Here is a 20,719-nt window from a genome sequence, read left to right as displayed (position 1 = left end):
CAATATTGAGGCATACTGGCAATGATTCTAGAAGGTTCTAGTTTACAAATTATTTCCTTCGATGCAGTATTTGAGGTTTTGTCAACCAGTATATAACCAGCAGTGTTGTATGGAACTAGTGGTGCAGTATGGAAGCAGTGGTGTTTAATAATAATGCAACTATTATTATTAAAAGAGAAAATGGTAATTGAGGTATTTGGTCATAGGTCATATTTAAGGCAAATTCTATATATCTCTCCGAGATCGCACTAGAAATAACATCATTCGTTTAAGATGCGACAATCACAGTTGAGGGGCATATTCAAAGACGCAGGTTACAACGGTCTAAATATATATGTCGGATAAAAGCTGAACTAGTTCCTCACATAATTTTATAGCGAAATTGACTTTTTGGATGAAAATACGTTTTCAAAAAAACATAGAGAGCGACCTAAAAAATAGGAGAATAAAATTGTTGGAGGCCAGAACATTTGCGGTCGATCGCCCGAGATCTAACAGGGTATTGGTTGAAAAGTAGAGACTCTCCGCCAGCGACTATCATAAATTGTCGATGAACAGTAGATAGCGTAACATAACATAGGATATATCATTTCACATTTCTGTCCCTCTCACTTGTCCAATGACTATGACTCGAAACAGATAATACAACACTAATATTAGACAATAATAGAGTATTTGTGGGCCTTTCACATCTTATTTAATTGGTAGCTGTAACATCCTGCTGAAAGTCACGATGTGGAGTTACCCAACTGTAGGGGGTGATGTGTACAGTTTATTAAGTACATAATGTTCACGTATTGATCAAACCGAAATATTAGACGTTGATCTCATAATAATTGCAATATAATAGTTATTACAATATTATGGCTCTAAATCACGTGTACAGACATCATAAACTTCTCATAACCATCCTGTGAAATTGTATATTTGGCGAGCAGGTACCAAATACAATTGATAGTTTCGAACTAACTACCAAAGGAATAAGTTATTATACACAACGAAGTGATTTGGGGAACATAATCAACTGAATCACATTCCAGGTGCAAAATCAATGAAAACCCACTTGACGACATTTCAATGGGAAGTGCTGCCCTACTAGCTATAACAATTGCCGTGTTGTTTGACCATATTTTGTGAATATATAGTATAATTACGGCGACGTACTATATTTCTAAAATAGTAGGATATACAATGTAGCTTTGAAAATTATAGAAAATGTAAAAAAGCATTTTATATGGTATAAAACTATATTGTGGAAATAATATTAATAAATATTATATCATAATAAATATTATTAATTAATGGAAATAATTAATTTTATTGGGGACAGCTATAGTAAAATTAAACTACAAATAAACCGTTTTGAATTTTATTTCTTTGGTAAAATCATTGGTATAATATGTAATATACTAAGTTTGTACTGTACAAACTAACTTGGCACTGACGTACTTACAAATGTGAAATCTGTTTATTTATCTAAACATTATATACATATCGAGTATCATCAATAAAATTCAGTAAGTTTAACAAATAGTATGGCAACAACAAAATAATATAGTGCAAAATACCTTAAAATTTAACTAAACAAAATTAAGATCTAGATAAATCTAACAATTATTTATTAATACATAGTTTTATTTCGTTTGTACAAAATGCCAGATTATACATGTGAAAGGTGGAGTAAAAGTTGAACGCTAACTCGAATAAAATTGAGATCCATAAAGGATTGTACAAATTGTTTTAATATATTGATTCAACAGAAATAACACTTCGTTAAACTTTATTATATGTGATTGTTTTATGTTTGTATCAAAATAAAAGAAGCTTCTAGATATGTAAGTTATAAACTTAATAGCAGTCATAATATTTTAGGGTATGGTTCGCATTTCTTCTAAATGTGAAGCAAATAAATATAAAAAATTAAATTATGTAATTTTACACAATATACAATTAAAGAGCTTCTTCTTTCTATTGCACATAGGTCCGATTATTCAGAATATTTGAGCATTATTTACAAAAAAATACATACATATATGTACAAGAGAGCTTTTAGAAATATCTTATTTCCATTATCTTTCATTCAGCTACGATTGGTCAATACATGATTGGCAATTGTTCAAGTTCGATTTACGTTGCTACAAAACCTAAAAATGAAACACGAGAAAATGGAATATACTGGGGTAATTCAAAATAGGCTAAGAATAATTATTAAACAGTTTTAAGTTTTTTTTTTAATGGCAATAAAAAAGGAATTAAAATGTACAAATTATAGAGGTCAAAATCTATTGAATATTACGCGTAATTTGCAAAAAAATTAATAGTTTTTTGATTTCCTCAGTATATTAGTATACAGGGCAGTTTTCTATAAATAATATATTTTTGCTTCAAAACGACAAATGTTTTTAAAATAGTTGTAAAATATAGCCCTAATATATTATTTCTGTAGAACTGCATACGATATTTTTGGTACAGGGTGCCAATAAAGACTATTGGATATAAAACTAACAAATGATGATCAAACAGACATGATTTCATGGCGGATTTAGCGTGTTAAAAATAAATTAATTTAATAACGAACAACGCGAATCACCCTGTATATCAGTGAAGTTCAGTCGATTCTCAGGCTTTCTGAAGCTATCGTAGCCTTCTACGTCGTTACGTTTGTTAATTTATTCTTTATACACGTGGTGTATCACAGCTAGGAAGCCTTCTACTGCTTTCAGCTAGGAGTGCCCAATGTCATTGGTCCATTCTTCAGGTGGGTAGCTCCGACAAAGGGCTGATTGGAATTCGGGGGAGGCTGACCGGATGCTGACATGTTATTATTCATGTCGCCGCTAGTCGGCGGTAGTGGCGGTCTGTGACCGTTCATCAAGTGTGTCGGAAGCGCTGTCTGCAAAAAAATAGAGATGTTTAGTTTAATAGAGTTTAAATGTTTCAACTAGTATGTCTATAAAATCTCACTTATATTATAGCACTAATGGAATAAAAACGGGGTAAAATGGAGTACGAGTAGAATATATAAATAACAAAGGAATGAATCAAAAAATCTGGTTAATTGCATTATTTTAATATGAATTTAATCGGCAAAATAAATATGAATTGAAACGAATAACTATAGCAAACCGCAAAAATAATTTAGTGCGGTAAAAACTATTTATCATTTTGTTTATTACTTAAAACTGAGTAAAAGTTATGCAAAACAGAAACCGAGAACTCTATGGAAATTAACAAAAAGATATCATGCTTTGTTATATATTATTTTAAACAATTTTTAGATAACGTAAATTGCCTTATGGCTTAACTATTAAAATAAGAATTAAAAATTCGGATATTCGTTTAAATGACATTTTTGGGTCATTTAAAATTTTGAATTGAAATTAAGTTCATAAAAATTGAGTTATTATAAACATGAGTGTTGAGTTATTGAGTTAATGTTGTAGTTTATTAACTTAAAAGCAAATATATTTCTTAAATTCACATCTTGAAAATAATTTTCAGTCGGTGGATCATAGATTAGAAGTAACGAAAAGAACACGAATGATTTCAATTTAATAAATGTTTAAGGAAAATGGAAAAATTTTGTAAAAACAGTTTGACAAACAGGATTTATTTAAAGTATATTCAACAAAAATCTTAATATATAAATATAAATATTAAATAAATTCGCCTGGTTAGTATTAGTATCGCCCATTTGGGTTCAAATCAAAGCAGAAAAGGTTATGGGAAGTCTAGGACAAGTGGTTAGGAGAGCACAAGGTCTAACCTAAATCTACAATTTGAAAAGGTTTTTAAAATCCCAGAGGGAAAAATGTTAGGACTAATCTTACAAAAAATATATCAAATACCATTTTTCTCTATACAATTGTTATATATTTTCATGATTTGCAATAATTTATATACCATAGGGTTTCAAAGTTCCAAAGAGTATCATTTAAAATTCAATGTATTTCATGTAATAGTTACAACCGTTCATAGACGCATAAAATTACGAAAAGAAAACGGATTTCTCTTGAACAGACGAGTATTATCTGTACTTTGAACGTGGAAGTATATTCTATGTGCCAAATAGCTAAAAAGATTGGAGTTTAATGTAAAAATGTACAATAAACTCTTGCATAGACACATACCACTGAAAAAAATTAACGCCGGAAGAGATATTAGACGTCCAACGCTACAAAAGCAGAAAGACACGTATACTGTCTACTAACTTGAGAGAATATATAGCAGACAGAAAAAAACAAGACTAGACGATAATCTAGCACTTATAAGATAATTGGACTGGAGTGGACTAAAATAGATAAAAACTGGGAAAATGCTCGATTGACAAATTCAAGATTTTTGGATCAAGGCGAATGAGCTTTAGAAATGTACATTGTGCGGACTGTTAAACATGGCACCGTGGTGGTTTGGAAATTCGTTGGTAATAATAAGCAGGTTCATACGATTAAAATTGTGGAAAACCGTATAAGTTTTATGTAAAAATACTTCAAGAAAAGGCAATTTGTTCTGTAGTGATGTGAGTCTAGTCTACTTTGGCGTAATTTTGTATTTCAACAAGGTAATGACCATAAAAATTCGTTAAAATTATAATTATAAGTATTCCTAGAGTAAAAACAAAAGAACGAAATAATCGCTAGACCTCTACTATAGACTTATTATGGGATGAACTTGATGGAAGAGTGAAGAAACCGCGCAGTTGTAAAAATACCTACAAAGTGAATGAAAGAGTCTGGGCCCCATATACTTAAATAAGTGCATAAAAAGTGCGAGTAAAATTTTGTGAACAGGTAATTCAAAATAGAGGTAGCCATTTTAACGAGGCCAAATATCCCAATTTTTCTTTAATTTGTACTTTAACAAAAATCTAGTCAATGGTTTGATCAATAGTTAAAACCTATCTGTTGTTTTATTGTTTTTTAGTTACCTAATTATTTCTACACTTTTAAACAGTAGTATGCAAGTTATTTTCTCGTTTTATATGTATCTGATTAAAACTGATTTTAGTAGACATAAGATGTCAAAAAAAATGCCTAAAAATCGGAAAAAGTTTTATATGTACAAAAACTGAATACGAATTTTAATAACAGGATCTTTTGATAAAATAAATTACGACGACGGTGAACCAACTCTCTGTGATTCCCTTCGCAAATTTAATTAAAATCGCAAAACGAACGAACTAATCGTTTTCGAACCCATCGTATACATTCAAAACATTTCGTACCTAATTTAAAACGAAGAGACTAATGAATCAGCAGCCTGTCCGAAATTAAAAACGGCTTGCAATAGTTCTAGTTGGACGTCGCGAAATTCCTCTCGGTCGCCAATTACCGCTAAAAAGCTCCCGAATCATTAATCAAAAGCGTTTTATTAAAATTTCGAATCTCTTGATGCAATTTTGCCCGCGCGTTGTCCCGTCCCATTTTCCTTTGCCATTCGTCATGGTTCATATAAAGGAGCAGCATTAAAAACCGTCTAATCGATATCGTAAAAGGTATTCTAATTAGTTGGGAAACAATAAAAAATACAGCAATTTTTAAAAAATTGTTAAATTCGTAAATTAGGTTAAAGATTAATGTTAATAAACAAAATATGTCCAAGTAAATAATAACATTATTATATGTACCATTTCATGATAAATAAACTTCAATTAGGCTGTAGCAACAAACTCAAGCATAACTGCTTCCAAGTGCTTTAGAATTATATAGTATATAGTCTATTTAGAATGAAGACTTAACCATAATAACACAAAAATCTATACCCATATTCAATATTGATTTTTTATTTAATACATAATCAAAAATTGCTTATATGATGATAAAACTAAGGCCTTTGCGCTTGTATAACAATATAAAATATTTGTATGGATAACAACATATATATAAATAATAGTTGAACCCAGAGTGTGTTGCTACAGAGGCTAGTAGTGCTCGATTATAACTGAGAGTCAAAATATTTTGAAATGGACATGATTTCTTGATTACAGACATGATTGTTATAAGAAAACCTGACCCAGAATTGCTGCAAAAAAGACCAACAATAGCAGCAACAAACGCAAAGTAATTCTGTTATATGATAGCACTGGGCTACACATTATTTGAGTTGTGAAGGATTCTTTATCTTTCTTGCAGAACCGAGCACACATAATATAACATAGTTTGAAACATTGTTATAAAAAAGGTATTACGTAGAATATATACATTTTTAATATCAGTTATAAGCACTTTAATACAAACTTATCTGCCATATAAAATTCGTGTAGTGTTACACGCTTCTCATGAGAATGGTGGCAACATATAGATCACTGAAGTTTTTGGCAACATATAGATTACTCAATTAGCATAAAATAAATATAAAAATCAACAACTTCTGGGAAAAATTTAACTTTACTCATCAAAATATATTCATATATTTCATCAAATTATATTCATCTAGAGTGCATATTCACTTTCGAAATAGGCTTCAACCTCCAAACAACCAGATGTCATTAAGGGACGCATCTAAACTATATGGTAGGACACGATTCGAAGCGCAATACGTTTATTTGGCCATCGTTTTTATCATCTTCTGGTACAATGCTTAATAAATAGTACTTTTTTTCCTTTTTTATTGGAGCTGATCATTTGTGCATACCTTGTTGCAAGTTGGCAAAACTGCTTCCGTGTAAATAATCGGTGATAATAATGTGTTATATTTTGTAAATAATATATCAGTGTACTATACGTTTTGTTTAGCGATGGTTAAAACAAGCAATTTGTGAAATATGTGATCTCTCATATTCAGAAAGAGGACAAATCGTTAGTGATCCTTAGGCACGAGCGTATGTGACGAAAACAGCTGAATTGTATAAAGTTTCACAAACAACAGCATCCACGATAATACACGGACAGCATTACACAATACATGGTAAAACATTATCGGTAAAGAATAATAGTGAGAGTAATAGAGTAATACCAAACTACCGTCGCGGTGACAAAGAACAAGTGACAGCAGAACTCAATGCTCACTTGAATAATATTATTTGAATAAAAATAGTATGAAATTAGTTTCACAAAACTAACATTCATGTAAGGTCTGCGAATACGAAACCTCTTATAACGTAAGCAAAAGCAAAGCTGCTAAAGAAGTGGTGCAACGATCATAAAATCAGGACACTTGACGATTGAAACAATATGGTATAGTCCGATGAATTATATTATTATTTCATACATTATTCGCTTATATTATTTTACACAAACGTCCGGGTTTTTGAATGAAGAACCAAAAAAAAAACATACGATCCTAAAGCATTGGGTCAGTTCCACTATGATTTGGGCCACATTATCGTGTTATTCAGCTAGTCCCCTCATTCACATATCACTGTTAATGAATTTCTCGACATCCCCAACCATAAAGTTCTTACTATGACTTGCCATATTCCAAGATGATAATGCGCCGATACACATAGTCAAATAGGTGCGCTCTTGGTTTAAAGAGTATCAGAATATATCAATAGCGCAATTGCCAGACCTCTACAAACTTAAAACATTATGGGGAGTATTAGAACATCACTGAAGCAACAGGTGGACTTTTTGGCACAAGAATAGTACAATCCTGTTGGAATCTATTCTGATAGTCTGAAAATCTATGCCGTGAATAATTTCAGAAGTCTTAAAAGCAAATAGTGACTCGACACGTTATTAATAAACAAATATTGGGTATATATTAGATGTTCATAGTATTTTGTCCTTCCACTGTATGTTATTAAGACAAACAAAAACGACGTCTTCCTTAACGGAAATTTACGAAGAAAAGTCACAAAACACAATAGTTTATTGGTCTTAGAATCAATCATTTTAATTATTTAAATAAAAACCAACACTAACACCTTAAAAATTAACCGATTAATGGACAAATATGTTGCGAGATATGGAAAGTGCTAAACTGTGAATATAAGTTAAATGCAAAATACACTCAATTATTATTAAGATATGATTTAAGATCGCGGCCATAATGGTTAATTACCTGAAAATATTGACTGATGATATAATAATAGATATGTGCCGAAAACAGAATCGACATATTTTTCCAGATTTATATGGGTTTTTCAGTATTAAAATTAACTAAGTTTAGTGAACAGCGCTTATAAATTGTGATGATAACTATAACATTAAATGAAGAACAATAAGTTTATAGATATTTTCTTATGTAAGATAGCTGCAAGTTCATTAAAGGGGACCAATGAGAGAGGCGACGAAAGGCCACAATTCTCAGTTTGAGGCACTTACCGGAGGTATCGAGGTTTGTCTTTTCAGATGGGAGAGTGGGGGTGGATTGTAGGCCATGTTCGCGAAGACTAACCTCTCTTCGTAGTCGTACTCGCACAGTATCTTGTTCTCACACAGGTAGAATCTGTCGCCCACACAAAACCTGAAACAAGATTAAAGTTACATTTATATTAGTCATTAAAGAAAGAGATTTGGAAATACACATTGTATGTGATTGTCTTTCCCGAAAAACAAATAAAACCTGAAACTAATTCATTAAATGCCTATAATGATTTCTTAAACACTCGAATAGACGAGATAAAAAAATAATAAAAGATAAAATGAAAATATCCCAAATGAGCATTTAACATATCATAACAGCCCTATAGGACTACAATAAAACTATAGTAAAAATAACCGTAAAATGACCATAAAGATTAGAAGTTTAGGAAAGTTATTGGTTCTTTCATTGAGAACCTTGGACCATTTGGAACAAATCAAAATAACAATTGCTTCAAAATACTTTTTAATCCTTTGAATTACTTTTTTCTCGTTTTATTTTAAATTAGCATATATTTAACACTCCTATCATAAATTTTAACTAACTTAAATTCCCAGTTATTTTCATCATCATTTAATATTCACAAATAAACGTTTCGTGGAAATATTTATCTCTCTTAAAAAAAGTATATGTTAATAATATTTGAAATATTTTGTAATTACACTTAATAAATAAAATGTTAAGGATAAATAATTTGTATCTAGTCTTCTCATATAAATATGAAGTTGATCTTAGTTGTGCCTCAACAAAATTTGAACTATACTTTACAAAAAATTTTGACATCCATATTTCAAAATAATGTTGCTTATGTTTGCATGTTACAATTGCAATTAATAAAGATTTCCTATGATGGTTTTGTTCAGTATGAGCAGTAACTTTTTATTTTCAGACACCTTTAATTAAGTTTTTTAATGAACACACGTTCTTATCGAAAATATATAACAAAATTAATATTAATTCAATTAAATTTGTTAATGGTTAACTAAGCATATTCTGAAAAAGAATAAAAAATACCAAATTTCTATTATTAATGGTTCAACATATTAGAGCATGTATTTAGAAGTGTAAAAGTAAAAAATTGTTAAGAAACAAAACCTAACTATATATTGAAGCCCATAAACCACTTTTGAAATGTATGATTATGCTGCTCCATCATACCTCAACAGTTGAGTTTAAATTCAATTGTTTGAAAGCAATTTCAAAATCAAAGTAACAACAAGACCTCAAGGAACAAAAACATTTAGAAACGAAGAATTGCAAGAATAATTGTAAAACAACATTGTCAAAAAACTTTCACACAACTTAGCAATTCATTCAACAGTTTCTGAGCGTTTATGGAAAATGACTACCATACGAATTTTCTCAAAATACCATTTTGAATTTGTCAGGTAAAATTAGAAGTTCTCTATAATTTATTGTGGTTGGATAATATATATATATATATATATATATATATATATATATATATATATATATATATTAAGATATATATATATATATATATATTATCTTAATTTATCTTAATATAAAGTAACCCCACGTCATTTGCATTTTTAATTTGCGATGATTATCATTAACCAGATTCATCACCAGACTGTAAAATTACACATTTTAGATCTACCGGCATATCAGTAAATCTATGGATGCTTCTGCAATAGAGCAACCAAGAATTGTATATCCAAAATCATACTAGAGACGTGCTTTTCTTTTTGTTACTTTGCTATTTAAGCACACAAGGTCAAAACAATGCGTGCTAAATAAGAATAACAATTTTCACAATAATTCACAACCGTAACGTTACCAAATAAAATAAATTCCGAAGATATCGAAGCAATTTTCTATTGAACGAGTCCCGGTTAGTGTTTAACAGTAAATTTCAGTGGGCCAGGTTTAACAACAGAACATCGAAATTGAGTATAAATTACGCGCGACTACTCGCAGTTTTTAACGGCGCTCATGCCTCCATTATTCCCGCTTTTCGATATCTTTTTTAATTAACACTAACCCCCTGATATATGGGGGGCATTTACAGACGTCGAAATAAAAATAAACGGCGAAATAATCGGCGCGGCAAAGGCCCGCCGAATGACAAACGGCCCCCGATATGCAATTACTCATTACTTACGCGCCGCCGATTCTCCGCACTCGTTCTCTCATTACATTCAATTGACCCGTCCCACGATTAACCCATTCTCGGATGCGACCGTTCCCGCCTCGAAAAATATCCCGACCGGTCCCGTTTTTCCGTTACGGTTTTCGTTACGTTCGGTTTTCCCGTTTTATCGTCCGGTATGGGTCTCAGTTCAAAGTGTTATCGAAATCATTATGGGTCACTATTTTGAATCAAGTCTCAAAACGAACAGCAAGCAAATACGAGGGTCTAACTATAATTTTTAAGAATGAAAACCAAATGGATATTCATTCAATAGTACAGGGTTTCCGTTAAGAATGTTCATACATGTAATATAACTCATACTTTGGATTCTTTGCCGACGGTTAATAAGTGAAGTAACAAGTAAGAGGTTACTAGTAATAGAGTAAAAGGACTAACTTAAGAATAATATGTTACTAAAACTTGTTGTCACAGTATTTTCAATATAAGGTTAGAAATGTATTTGATACTTAACACTAATTAAAGTAATAAATGTAGGTGTATTAAAACATATTAAATTATATGCAAAATTAACATAATCAACATATCTCCCAGTTGTTTTCAAGTTTGTGTTGGGTCTTCATCCAATAACTCCTGCAATCCTGCATTTTCAATTGTTCTCAGCCTATCAGGAGATTATTTGCCTTGAACATTGAAATATCCATTTTTGAATTGCTGAAACCAAGGTTCACCTGTTTTTATCGAGTTCTTTGGAGCCTGATCACCATCAACCTTACATCACCTTATGCTGAAAGAATATTGGTTTTTACAAGACAACCTAGGTTAAATAATGTTATCCTCATTGTCGTCTATGTAGAAATGTTTGTCTGGTCGGTCGGAACATATGGCTGTCAAGGCGATTGTTTGTCCGAAGACTCACTACTATTTTGTGGAAGGAATTCGCACGGGAACTGAAAACACTGAATAGATTTCAAACATTTACAATTCAGTAACGATTACACAATAATCCAAAATCATCCGAATATTACAATCAGTCCCAAGAGAAAAGAATGTGTATGTGGAAATTTCAATACGGGACCTGATATGATATTTAGTGGCACAAAGTGTATAAATGAAGTCTTCACAAGCAATTCGTCCGTCAATGGAAGCGACAACAATTTTATAAACAACTATGAATTTGTACTTACAGCATGGTGTATGATTATATTCTAGAAATTAGAACTGTGTTTAAATTATTTCAGACACAATGGCACTGTTGTATTTTTTCAATCTTTTTTTCAATTGCTATTTCTAGTATTTGCACAACTTTCACATATACTTCGAACAAAAATATATCGAAAAATGATGTTCCAACAACCCTTGGCAAACTTAATATTTTTATGTTGTTAATAATTATTTTATGTGGGATTATTATTAAACATATTTCTCTCACCATTTGTGAGATACTTTATTTAGTTAAATACTTGAATTATGTACTACACACACGTGTTTTTATTACAGTTTGCAAAATAGCAATCAAAGTTAATATTATTTCAGATTTCAAAACAAGGTTCTTGCAATTAAAATATAAATATTTTAAATTTTCATGTTTTTTTCTATGAAGTTTTTGTATAAATATATGTAATATTATTACTCGTTACTAGATAACATATTTAGCATCCAAAAACATCTTTATAATTATTAAATTGCAACAAAAAGCAGTGTTATTTTCTCGAAATCAAAACCTATGACATTTATAATCCCGTCAATTTTTCCCATGCTCGCTCAAATTTGTTGACCTTATCCGCGGCTCCAGAAACAACTTTCTGTTCGTCGACTAGTGCTGAAAGTCATGCTTTGAACACTGAAACTAAGCAAAGTGCATGCGCACTACGACCAATTTTGAAATCTGTTCGGCACAAATGTTCGCCGTATTCAGTTCTGTTCATACGCGTTTTCAGTTTTCTCACGAAATTCGCCCCGAATGATCAGGTCTGTACCCACCATAAGAAACTATATGATTTCCAATCAAAGCGCCGGCCTTTGTATCCAAAAAGGAACCACGTCCGCCTCGATTAGCAAGTGAACCACCAGGTACTCTGTATGCAATTCGTCAACCATGCTGTTCTCTATTTTCTTACAAAAAATATATTATTTACAAATTAAAACTGTAAAAGATAATTCAGTGGACTGTAGATTACATTTGATATCATGGCCATGTGTATTCGAATGATTATTCGATTATTAAAATATATCGATTATGACCCACGCTAGTTATAACGCTGAAATATTTCAACGCGTTCAGATGATACGAAAAATCGCGATTTGGGCGCCCAACGATAGGTGCATTATGCCGGCGGTCGGCTTCAAATTACCGCCGATTGTCAAGTTTTGTTACGGGCCGGATCGGGCGCAGATTTAATTTGTACAAACATAAATTCGACAATCAAGTAAACAATGGCCGCTTTATGGCGATGTTCAGATTTTGACGTTACGAGTGTCGGTTAGGTGGCAAGCCCTGGCTAATAAACGAAAATAAATGGTGGCCGTTGTTCGTCGGCTTTTGTTTCGCGTCCGCTGTTTCAGCTCTTGGTAATACATCCGAATTTTCCGGCTTTAATGGCTAGCTGACGTCGATTCATCATTTATTGTACTTATTAGAGATAAAATGTTGTTAAAATGGATACGTTCTCGATACATAATTTATACATCCAACTGTACATGTTTATTTTAAGAGGAATGTTGTCTCTAATATGTAGAAGTTCGTTAATAGTCATGTCTAACGAGAATAGAAGCTGCGCGTATTAATGACTGAAACCTTGACTGAAGCAATATATTAAGTTAAAAAAATAGAGAGTGCTGATTGTGTTAAACAATTTATTTCCATATAAACTTAGGCATCAAATACAACTGATCAGGGAGAGCAGTGGTATGGATAAGACCGAAGATAGACTTGATGTACATGGGATAGAAACGTACAATAGGTCACTGATACTAGTACTAAAGGACACTGCGAGTCTTATCGAAAAAAATTTCATATTAGGTTCTTCACGCAACAATCAAAAATCTGAAGCATTGGCCAATCATGTAGAACAAAGCTTCAAACCAAATGAAACTCAGTTTGGACATGGTCTACCACTCAGCGTGCCTATCGACATCGTTCGAAAGAAAGCACCAGGCTATGACTTAATAACCGGACAAATGCTGAAAAACCTACCAATAAACACAATTAAAAATTATTAAAACTCACCAACTTGATTAAAGCAGCATTTCGATTGTAACACGTCAACAAACAAGAAACAAGAAAGATGTTATATCAGCCAAGATGTTTAGAGTAAACAAGAAGAACGATAGTCAACAATGAAAGAAACTAGAACAGGTGTACCACAAGGCAGTGTTTTGGGTGCTGTTCTTTACTTCCTCTACTTTCTCTATATACTTTCTTTACATACCACAGCGATGGCACCGCGATATTTGCTAATGGAGACAATGCCGAAGAAGTAACCAGAAAAGTGTAACACGCAAATAATAATATAAATAACTTACACAATACATATTGACTTCACCTACAGCCAAATTGTTCAAATACCAATGCGTTCATATAATATATATATAATATTCCCATACAGTAACAATACTAAGCATGTAGAAATGAATATTAACGCAAAACTTCGTTGGAAAAGCATATAAAAAATAACCAAAAATAAAATCCTAAAGATCTAAATTATCCGTACATAATAAGTTCCTGCTATAAAAGTAGATGCTAAACCTACGAAATTCAGCTATGAGGATGTTCTACGAGAAGTAAAATTACGATGATATAAGTATTTCAAAATAAAGTGCTAAGAAGTATTGTGGATGCACTGAAATACTACAGGAATAATTACTTACATCGAGATCTTTGGATTCCGGCTGTAACATAGGAAATTGAGTGACTCTCAACAAGATATAAAGAAAGGCTCACTCCCATGTAAACACCAAATGCTGCAACTCTTGAACAACACTGAACTAGGACTCAAGAGAACCAAACCTTGTGATAAACTTGTATAGTTGTATTGCACTAAATGATGAAAACGCTGAAAAGTTCTACTAACTTTTATTTTATTTTATTAAAGACTAAAAGGACCTATTAAGGACTAAAGGACCTATCGGCCTTCCTAGACAAGTGGCGAGTTTTAAGCTACTATAGAGAAAAGCTGTAAATTAAACGGCAATAACTTTCTTCTCCTATAGTTCTTTTTACAATGTGATCCTTTTTTCACTTTAAAGATCCACCTACTATTAGATAGTAGTACCCACTAAAGGTTCTATTTTGACACTTCTTCAGCATTTTTATATCGCATTAAACTATGACGCAAGATGTGAGTTGAGTGGTAATGAATACTCTGAGCGCGGTGGAACTTATCCAGCAAAATAGTATCCTTCATAACTCTTGCAACGTATGGCCGAGAATTGCCACGGGAAAAGATGACTTTGCGTGTGTTACTATTATTATTATTGTTGGTCTGTATTGTAACAAGTCATTCGATAGATATGTGTAGTAACAATTTTATTCGGTTTTTTTTCGGTGTCGGTATGGACAGCTTTCCTGGGTCATGACTATGACATTTTGCGCTTGGAACATTAGGTGCTTACATGTGTAGGAATATTCGTCATGTCGGTCGAAATGTGTGACTGTCGACGCGGTCGTTTATCCGTACACTCATTACTATTTTTATGGAATTCGGGAACAAAAAACACCGTATGAATAAAAATTTGTTTATATCATGTGGTAAATACTACATGTGTTCGACGAGAGGATGGACTAAAAATTAGGTTAGGTTAAGGATGTACGGAAGCGCTATGGTACTTTACAAGGGGTAAACAGAAAAGAGAAAGAGACGTCGTCGTGGTGGTCTTTTATAGCCGGGTACCAATCCACTAGCATTGTCAACCTTTGAACTTAATGTAGATGTAATAGTGGTGGCCTAAAGGGTTGTAGTGGTCGCTGCACATGTATTTTGAACAGCGATATCTATTGGTAAAACTGCAAAGTATAAATATATTATTTTACGCTTTTAATATGCACTGCCAAAACTAAATCACAATTGTGATATACTGATAATTATATATATTGACATATACTGACATTTGATGCGCTTGTGTCATGTATCGAAGGATAAATGTCTGAAATACTCGAAAAATTAATATTTTAGGTCGATTAACACCTCCTTCGATGGATGGTACAAAAATTAGTCCGTTCTCTGCTTGTATTTGCTTAAAGAAGATGAGCTCTTCTAACGCGGGATTAATCTCTTGTCTGAAATATGGGGAAAAGTAATAACTAATGATAAATAATATTTTTAAATCTCATACTATTTTCTATTATATAATTTTAAAATGTTTACATTAATTAGGCGTTCCTTGTGACATAAAAAGCAAATTTAATGCGTTTTAATGAAGAAAAAAGGATGGAATAAAAACAATACAAGCAGTGGCATGCATATCCAATTTGTCGAGACAATAAATCCGACAATCAACTAAACAATGGTGACTTGATCGTGCCGCTCAGATTGTAAAGTTACTGCTGCCAGTTAGGTGAAATCGCGCTAATAAACGAAAATATATGGAAACATTATACGGCGACCATTGTAGTTCGTCCGCATCGACGTCCACTATTATAGTTATACATCTGAATTCTGCAGTTTTAACGGTCGTCCATAGACTCGTCATTTTTGCGAATAATTGAAAGAGACGTCAGTAAATTGATACCGTTTTTGTCGGGCCGTATCGGATTGTTCAATTGAACAGTTTTTTTTTCACAAGTTCGTGTCTGCCGATCGCCAATTTGGCATTTTATGTTCGGCAATTGTGTCGGTCGCTGCAATTAAAATGTCGACACTGCGTCTGAATCGAGCTTTATTATTAGCACTTTTGTGATTGCCATAAGCTTTTTTATTTCCTAACGATCCTGTAAAAATTATGCTGATTTTTACTTTGCACACAGGTTGCTATAATTGGATATTTATCCTTACTTGTATTTCAATACATGTGAGAAATAGGTTGAATATTAAGTACTTTAAGTGATATTTTAATAAAAACTCTATACCTAGTCTCATATTATTTTAAAACTTATTATTTAGTAGTCCGAAATTATCAATTAAAAATCTTGCATCTATTCGAATAAGTTATAATCAGGAACAGAGTTTGGACTTGTTTTGGATATTCCATTCCAATTATTCTTTTACTATCTTACAATAATCTGATTTTTTTTAGTTAGGACTTTAAGTACATTGTCAAGCATGTTGTCTTGAAAATGAAAGTAAAAAACTGTGTAAAAAAGTCTATCTCCTTTGAAAATATCACGTCATCTCAGTCAACTTATCTATTCATAACATTCATTCTTATTTCTATATTAAAGTTAGCCAGCTAAGATACCGCTGAGCAGTCAGAAACAAGACACAGTTTAAGAACGAAACTCACGTCATCATGATGTCAAAGTAATTGCCTATTTTTTAAACTAGGATAGTTTTACTACTCATTTTATTACGGTTAAAAAAAGATAGCAGCTGTCTGATACGTCGGAACAATTAAACGAGTCAGCTCATAAAATTCACCTGTTTGACAAATATCTGCAAAATTCTTCTAAATATTAGTGATGATTATCAGGGCTTATAAACCGGGAAACACTATTTTTGTGCTTTGCTTGTTTTGATAAATTTAAAATTGCTATTTACTATCTATGATTATTTTGATTGACTATTTGTGAAAATGCCGAAGCCAATAGGCAGTCAGAAACAGATTGCGTATCTAGTCAGTTACTTCGTATAGGAAAGAAAAAGGATCTATTACCAGTAAAATGCATTAGATGCGTAAGTAGTGATACTATTAAATATTAAGTTTTTGCCGATATATGCGAAATACTTTTAGTATGGTGTTCAATCGGCAAATTCCTAGCTGGACGAGTCTTTCCCTCCCCGAAATTCTAAACGAATCGGGATACAGAAAAGAGTTTCTTAAACTAGCCTTCTCAACCACCACCAAGAACCCGAGGGAGGAGCATCAGCGATAAAACACGATGAGAATCAGAATTATCAAAGAATTATCACAATCAGAATTGAAGAACAACAGAATTGACTAAAGAATATGCAAAGTGATTAGAGATAATTAATTAAAGAATTGACTAAGGATATTGCAATTAAGAAGAACAACAAAGTTGACTGAATTAAAATGAAAAGGTTACAAAACAAGAAGCAATAAAATAATTACCGAATTAGTTACAGAACATGAATTAAGAAACAGTCAAAAGAGTCAAGATTTAATTAGAATTAAGAAGAAAGAAAACATTTTTTTCTTTCCTTAACAACTGAACATTAACATTTTATATTATCTGTTTAACACTAATTGTGCTCGAATTTCGCCCAGTGGACGATCACTAGTACGTTAGATCATTACTAGTTAGATTTAAGGGAATAAAATAAAGGAAAGAAAGCGAAGAAAATAATGGAAATGCTACTTAAAAAATAATGATATTAAATTATTCTTAAGTGATTTAGACCGTCTCTAAAGGAAAAAAAATCAATTAGACCATCAAATATTAACTTCGGCCATGCATGAGGCTCGGGCGGAACACGTCCGGATCCGTCTATCGAGAAATAAATATCCATTTTCCTTAACAAAGTTCAAGCGACATATAAATTTAAAGGTCGAGTAGACAGCAGCTGAAAATTTAATTCCGTGTCCGTTGAACGTAAAAGACACGGCCGAAGATATGAGTGCAGCGGCGGCGGCGGCAGCGGCTGAGGACCGACCCCTCTCACCCTCGGTTTCCCGCACCCCTCGCCCCCTTGCGCCCCGAATAAAGCAGGAAAATCACAAGCGGGACGTCGCAGGACAATCAGGAAATGGGTACGCTGAGACCGTTAGAGAATAGGCCACACGTATATATATCTATCACAATTCAAACAGTTCGCGATGTCGGGACACGAGAATGATTTCCCCGATGGCTTATAAAGTCCTTTAAAAGACAACACACGATCGGGGCGGAATCTGCATTCGGCCCCGGGTACCTGCAACTTTATTCCGACCGTCTTAATAGAAATTGAACAATTTCCCACTGGACTCGGACAGATTAGTTCTTCGGAGCATCCGTTCCTGCGCCGTCGCCATTTTATATCGTTATTTTATGATGATAATTGGTCAGTTCTAACATATTAAGTTCTTGCATTTATTTTTAAGCGATATCTATTGGATGAATTGCGGAAAATCATTGTAAACTTACAACTGCAAAAATTCGATGATTTTGTCATTCCTATATATAATATAACAGTTTTCCGTTTAATCTAGACATGGAGGACTCAATATTATCAAAAGAAATTTGCTTCCAAACCCCATAAAACAAGTTTATAAACGTATCGTGATGCCACTCCATCACATCCCCATTGTCCCAATTACCGTCAATGATAAAGAACAGAAACTGTAGACATCTACCGAACCCAATTAAACAAATTGAAAGACGAATTGGTATAAAATAGGCCAATAATACATCCAATAATGGAAGATGTAAAGTCATCTTCTTGCATGTCAACACTCGGCCACATGTTGCAAGAGGTATGAAAATATACAGTTAGAGCTCTGAAGTGAAGTTCTGTCGCACCCAGCATACTCACCAGACATAGTCTTCGGATTATCGCTATTTCAAACCAACACCGTTCTCTTGATACGGCATCGCCATATTCGCAAAAGACGAAAAATAGTCATATTTCAATAATATATATTGTGCTAATTTTTCTCAATAAATGTATTTTTAGGAAGATTGACGTCAATGAGAAAGAGCAGCCTGGAGGTCCAAAAAAGTTTCAAAGACAATGAATTGGTTTATTGGTCGGAAAAACAGCTCTAACCCTCAAACATCTTCCAGGCAGCTTAGCAAGGGATGCCACATTACAAATACTATACGAATTGACTAAAAATGTCACTTCCAACCGTTTCAGCATCGTTGTTTCAATGCTCTTCAGGTAAAAAATAATATTCTGGGGACTATTGTGACTGGCGATGAAAAATTTATGTATTACGACAATATCAATCACAAAGTCTATAGGTTAACTACATCAACACTGAGGTAAAATATTCATGGCCATAAAGGTTTGCCACGCATACACTCGAATGTCGAATATGAAGCTCTAAGCTCTGCAGCACCTAGCATACTCACTAGACATACAGAGTCTTCTTGTTACCACTTGTTCAAACCAACATCGTTATTTTGATATGGTATCGCCATATTACCAGAAAGATAAGAAAACCTCATATCAATTTATAAATTATGGAAAATGTTTTGACTAATATATATTGTACCAATTTTTCTGAAGATTTTAATAATTATCATTGTTCAATGAAACATTCGTATATGTTAAATATATATTTTTTCTTCAAGATTAAAATCATGTTTAAAACAACAATAAATTTGCGAAAGCTTGTGCTTTATTTATGTATTTATTTCTATACTTTGAGACCTATTAGACTTGTGGATTTTGTTAAGACAATGTTGTATAAAGTTAGAATATATTCGTTACGAAGATAATATTAATCAAAGACGTTCTTTATAATTGCATACTATTACCATAGATCATACCAAGAATTTGCTTAAGGTTGAACTAGAGAGTGCAAAAGCTGCCCTTGTCATCGAAACAATCTGAACAATGTTAAAACGCAACGATCAATTGGCTTGACGATCAATGTCGTACCACACTCGGGTTTATCAATTTACCCAATTTATGAATTAATTTATCCTTTATAACATATATCAATGGATGATGAGGACAAAAAGAATCTAGTGGTAGTAATTAACTCGTGGAATGTAGAGCAATCAGTATATTCTTGTTAACAGTCTTGAGTATGGATCCCGAAAGATATAACAGTTAATATTCCCATTATTGCAAAAAGCTTAAAATGATGTTTCAGTACTGATCATGTGAAGGCGCCTACTTACATAATCATGTTACTTTTCCTCTTTGATTTCAACAAATAGAACTCGAAACAGGTGCAAATACTACCAAACTCTGCTAGATAAAGAATCAATACAAAGTCAACAAGAGTTTGCAGCTCAGCTAGGATTCACTTATCAACGACCATTTCCAAACTATAGCGCCAAAAAGAGTAAATTGTGACGGGTGATGAAATGTTGTTTTCTTACGATAATTATAGAGGAACAACTCGTTGATCCAATCAGAATCCTGGACCAACTAATATATCGACGCCAAAACATCAAATTAAAGACTGTCCTTCAATCTAAAACAAATTACAATGGATTACAATAATTAAGATTCCTCGTACTTTTGCAAC

General features: G+C 32.7%; 1 protein-coding gene across 4 annotated transcripts in view; it reads right to left on the bottom strand.

Moving 5' to 3' along the window:
• Window positions 1-1,355: 1,355 nt before the first annotated feature.
• Window positions 1,356-20,719, bottom strand: part of LOC143193611 (LIM domain only protein 3) — a 145,094-nt gene continuing 125,730 nt past the window's right edge. For all 4 annotated transcript variants that reach the window (XM_076399938.1, XM_076399935.1, XM_076399936.1 and 1 more), the window contains 2 exons: window positions 8,268-8,409; window positions 1,356-2,893 (listed from right to left, as the gene is read on the bottom strand). In XM_076399938.1, coding sequence (XP_076256053.1) covers window positions 2,720-2,893; window positions 8,268-8,409 — 316 coding nt within the window. In that variant the 3' untranslated portion in view covers window positions 1,356-2,719. The remainder of the gene's footprint in view (window positions 2,894-8,267; window positions 8,410-20,719) is intronic.

This window comes from Rhynchophorus ferrugineus, unplaced genomic scaffold, assembly GCF_030347505.1.
Source record: "Rhynchophorus ferrugineus isolate W39M unplaced genomic scaffold, kcgeb_rfMv2 rfM3, whole genome shotgun sequence".
Taxonomy (NCBI): Eukaryota; Metazoa; Arthropoda; class Insecta; order Coleoptera; family Curculionidae; genus Rhynchophorus; species Rhynchophorus ferrugineus.
The sequence above is the reverse complement of the archived record's forward strand: the minus strand, read 5'-3'. Positions and strand labels throughout refer to the sequence as shown.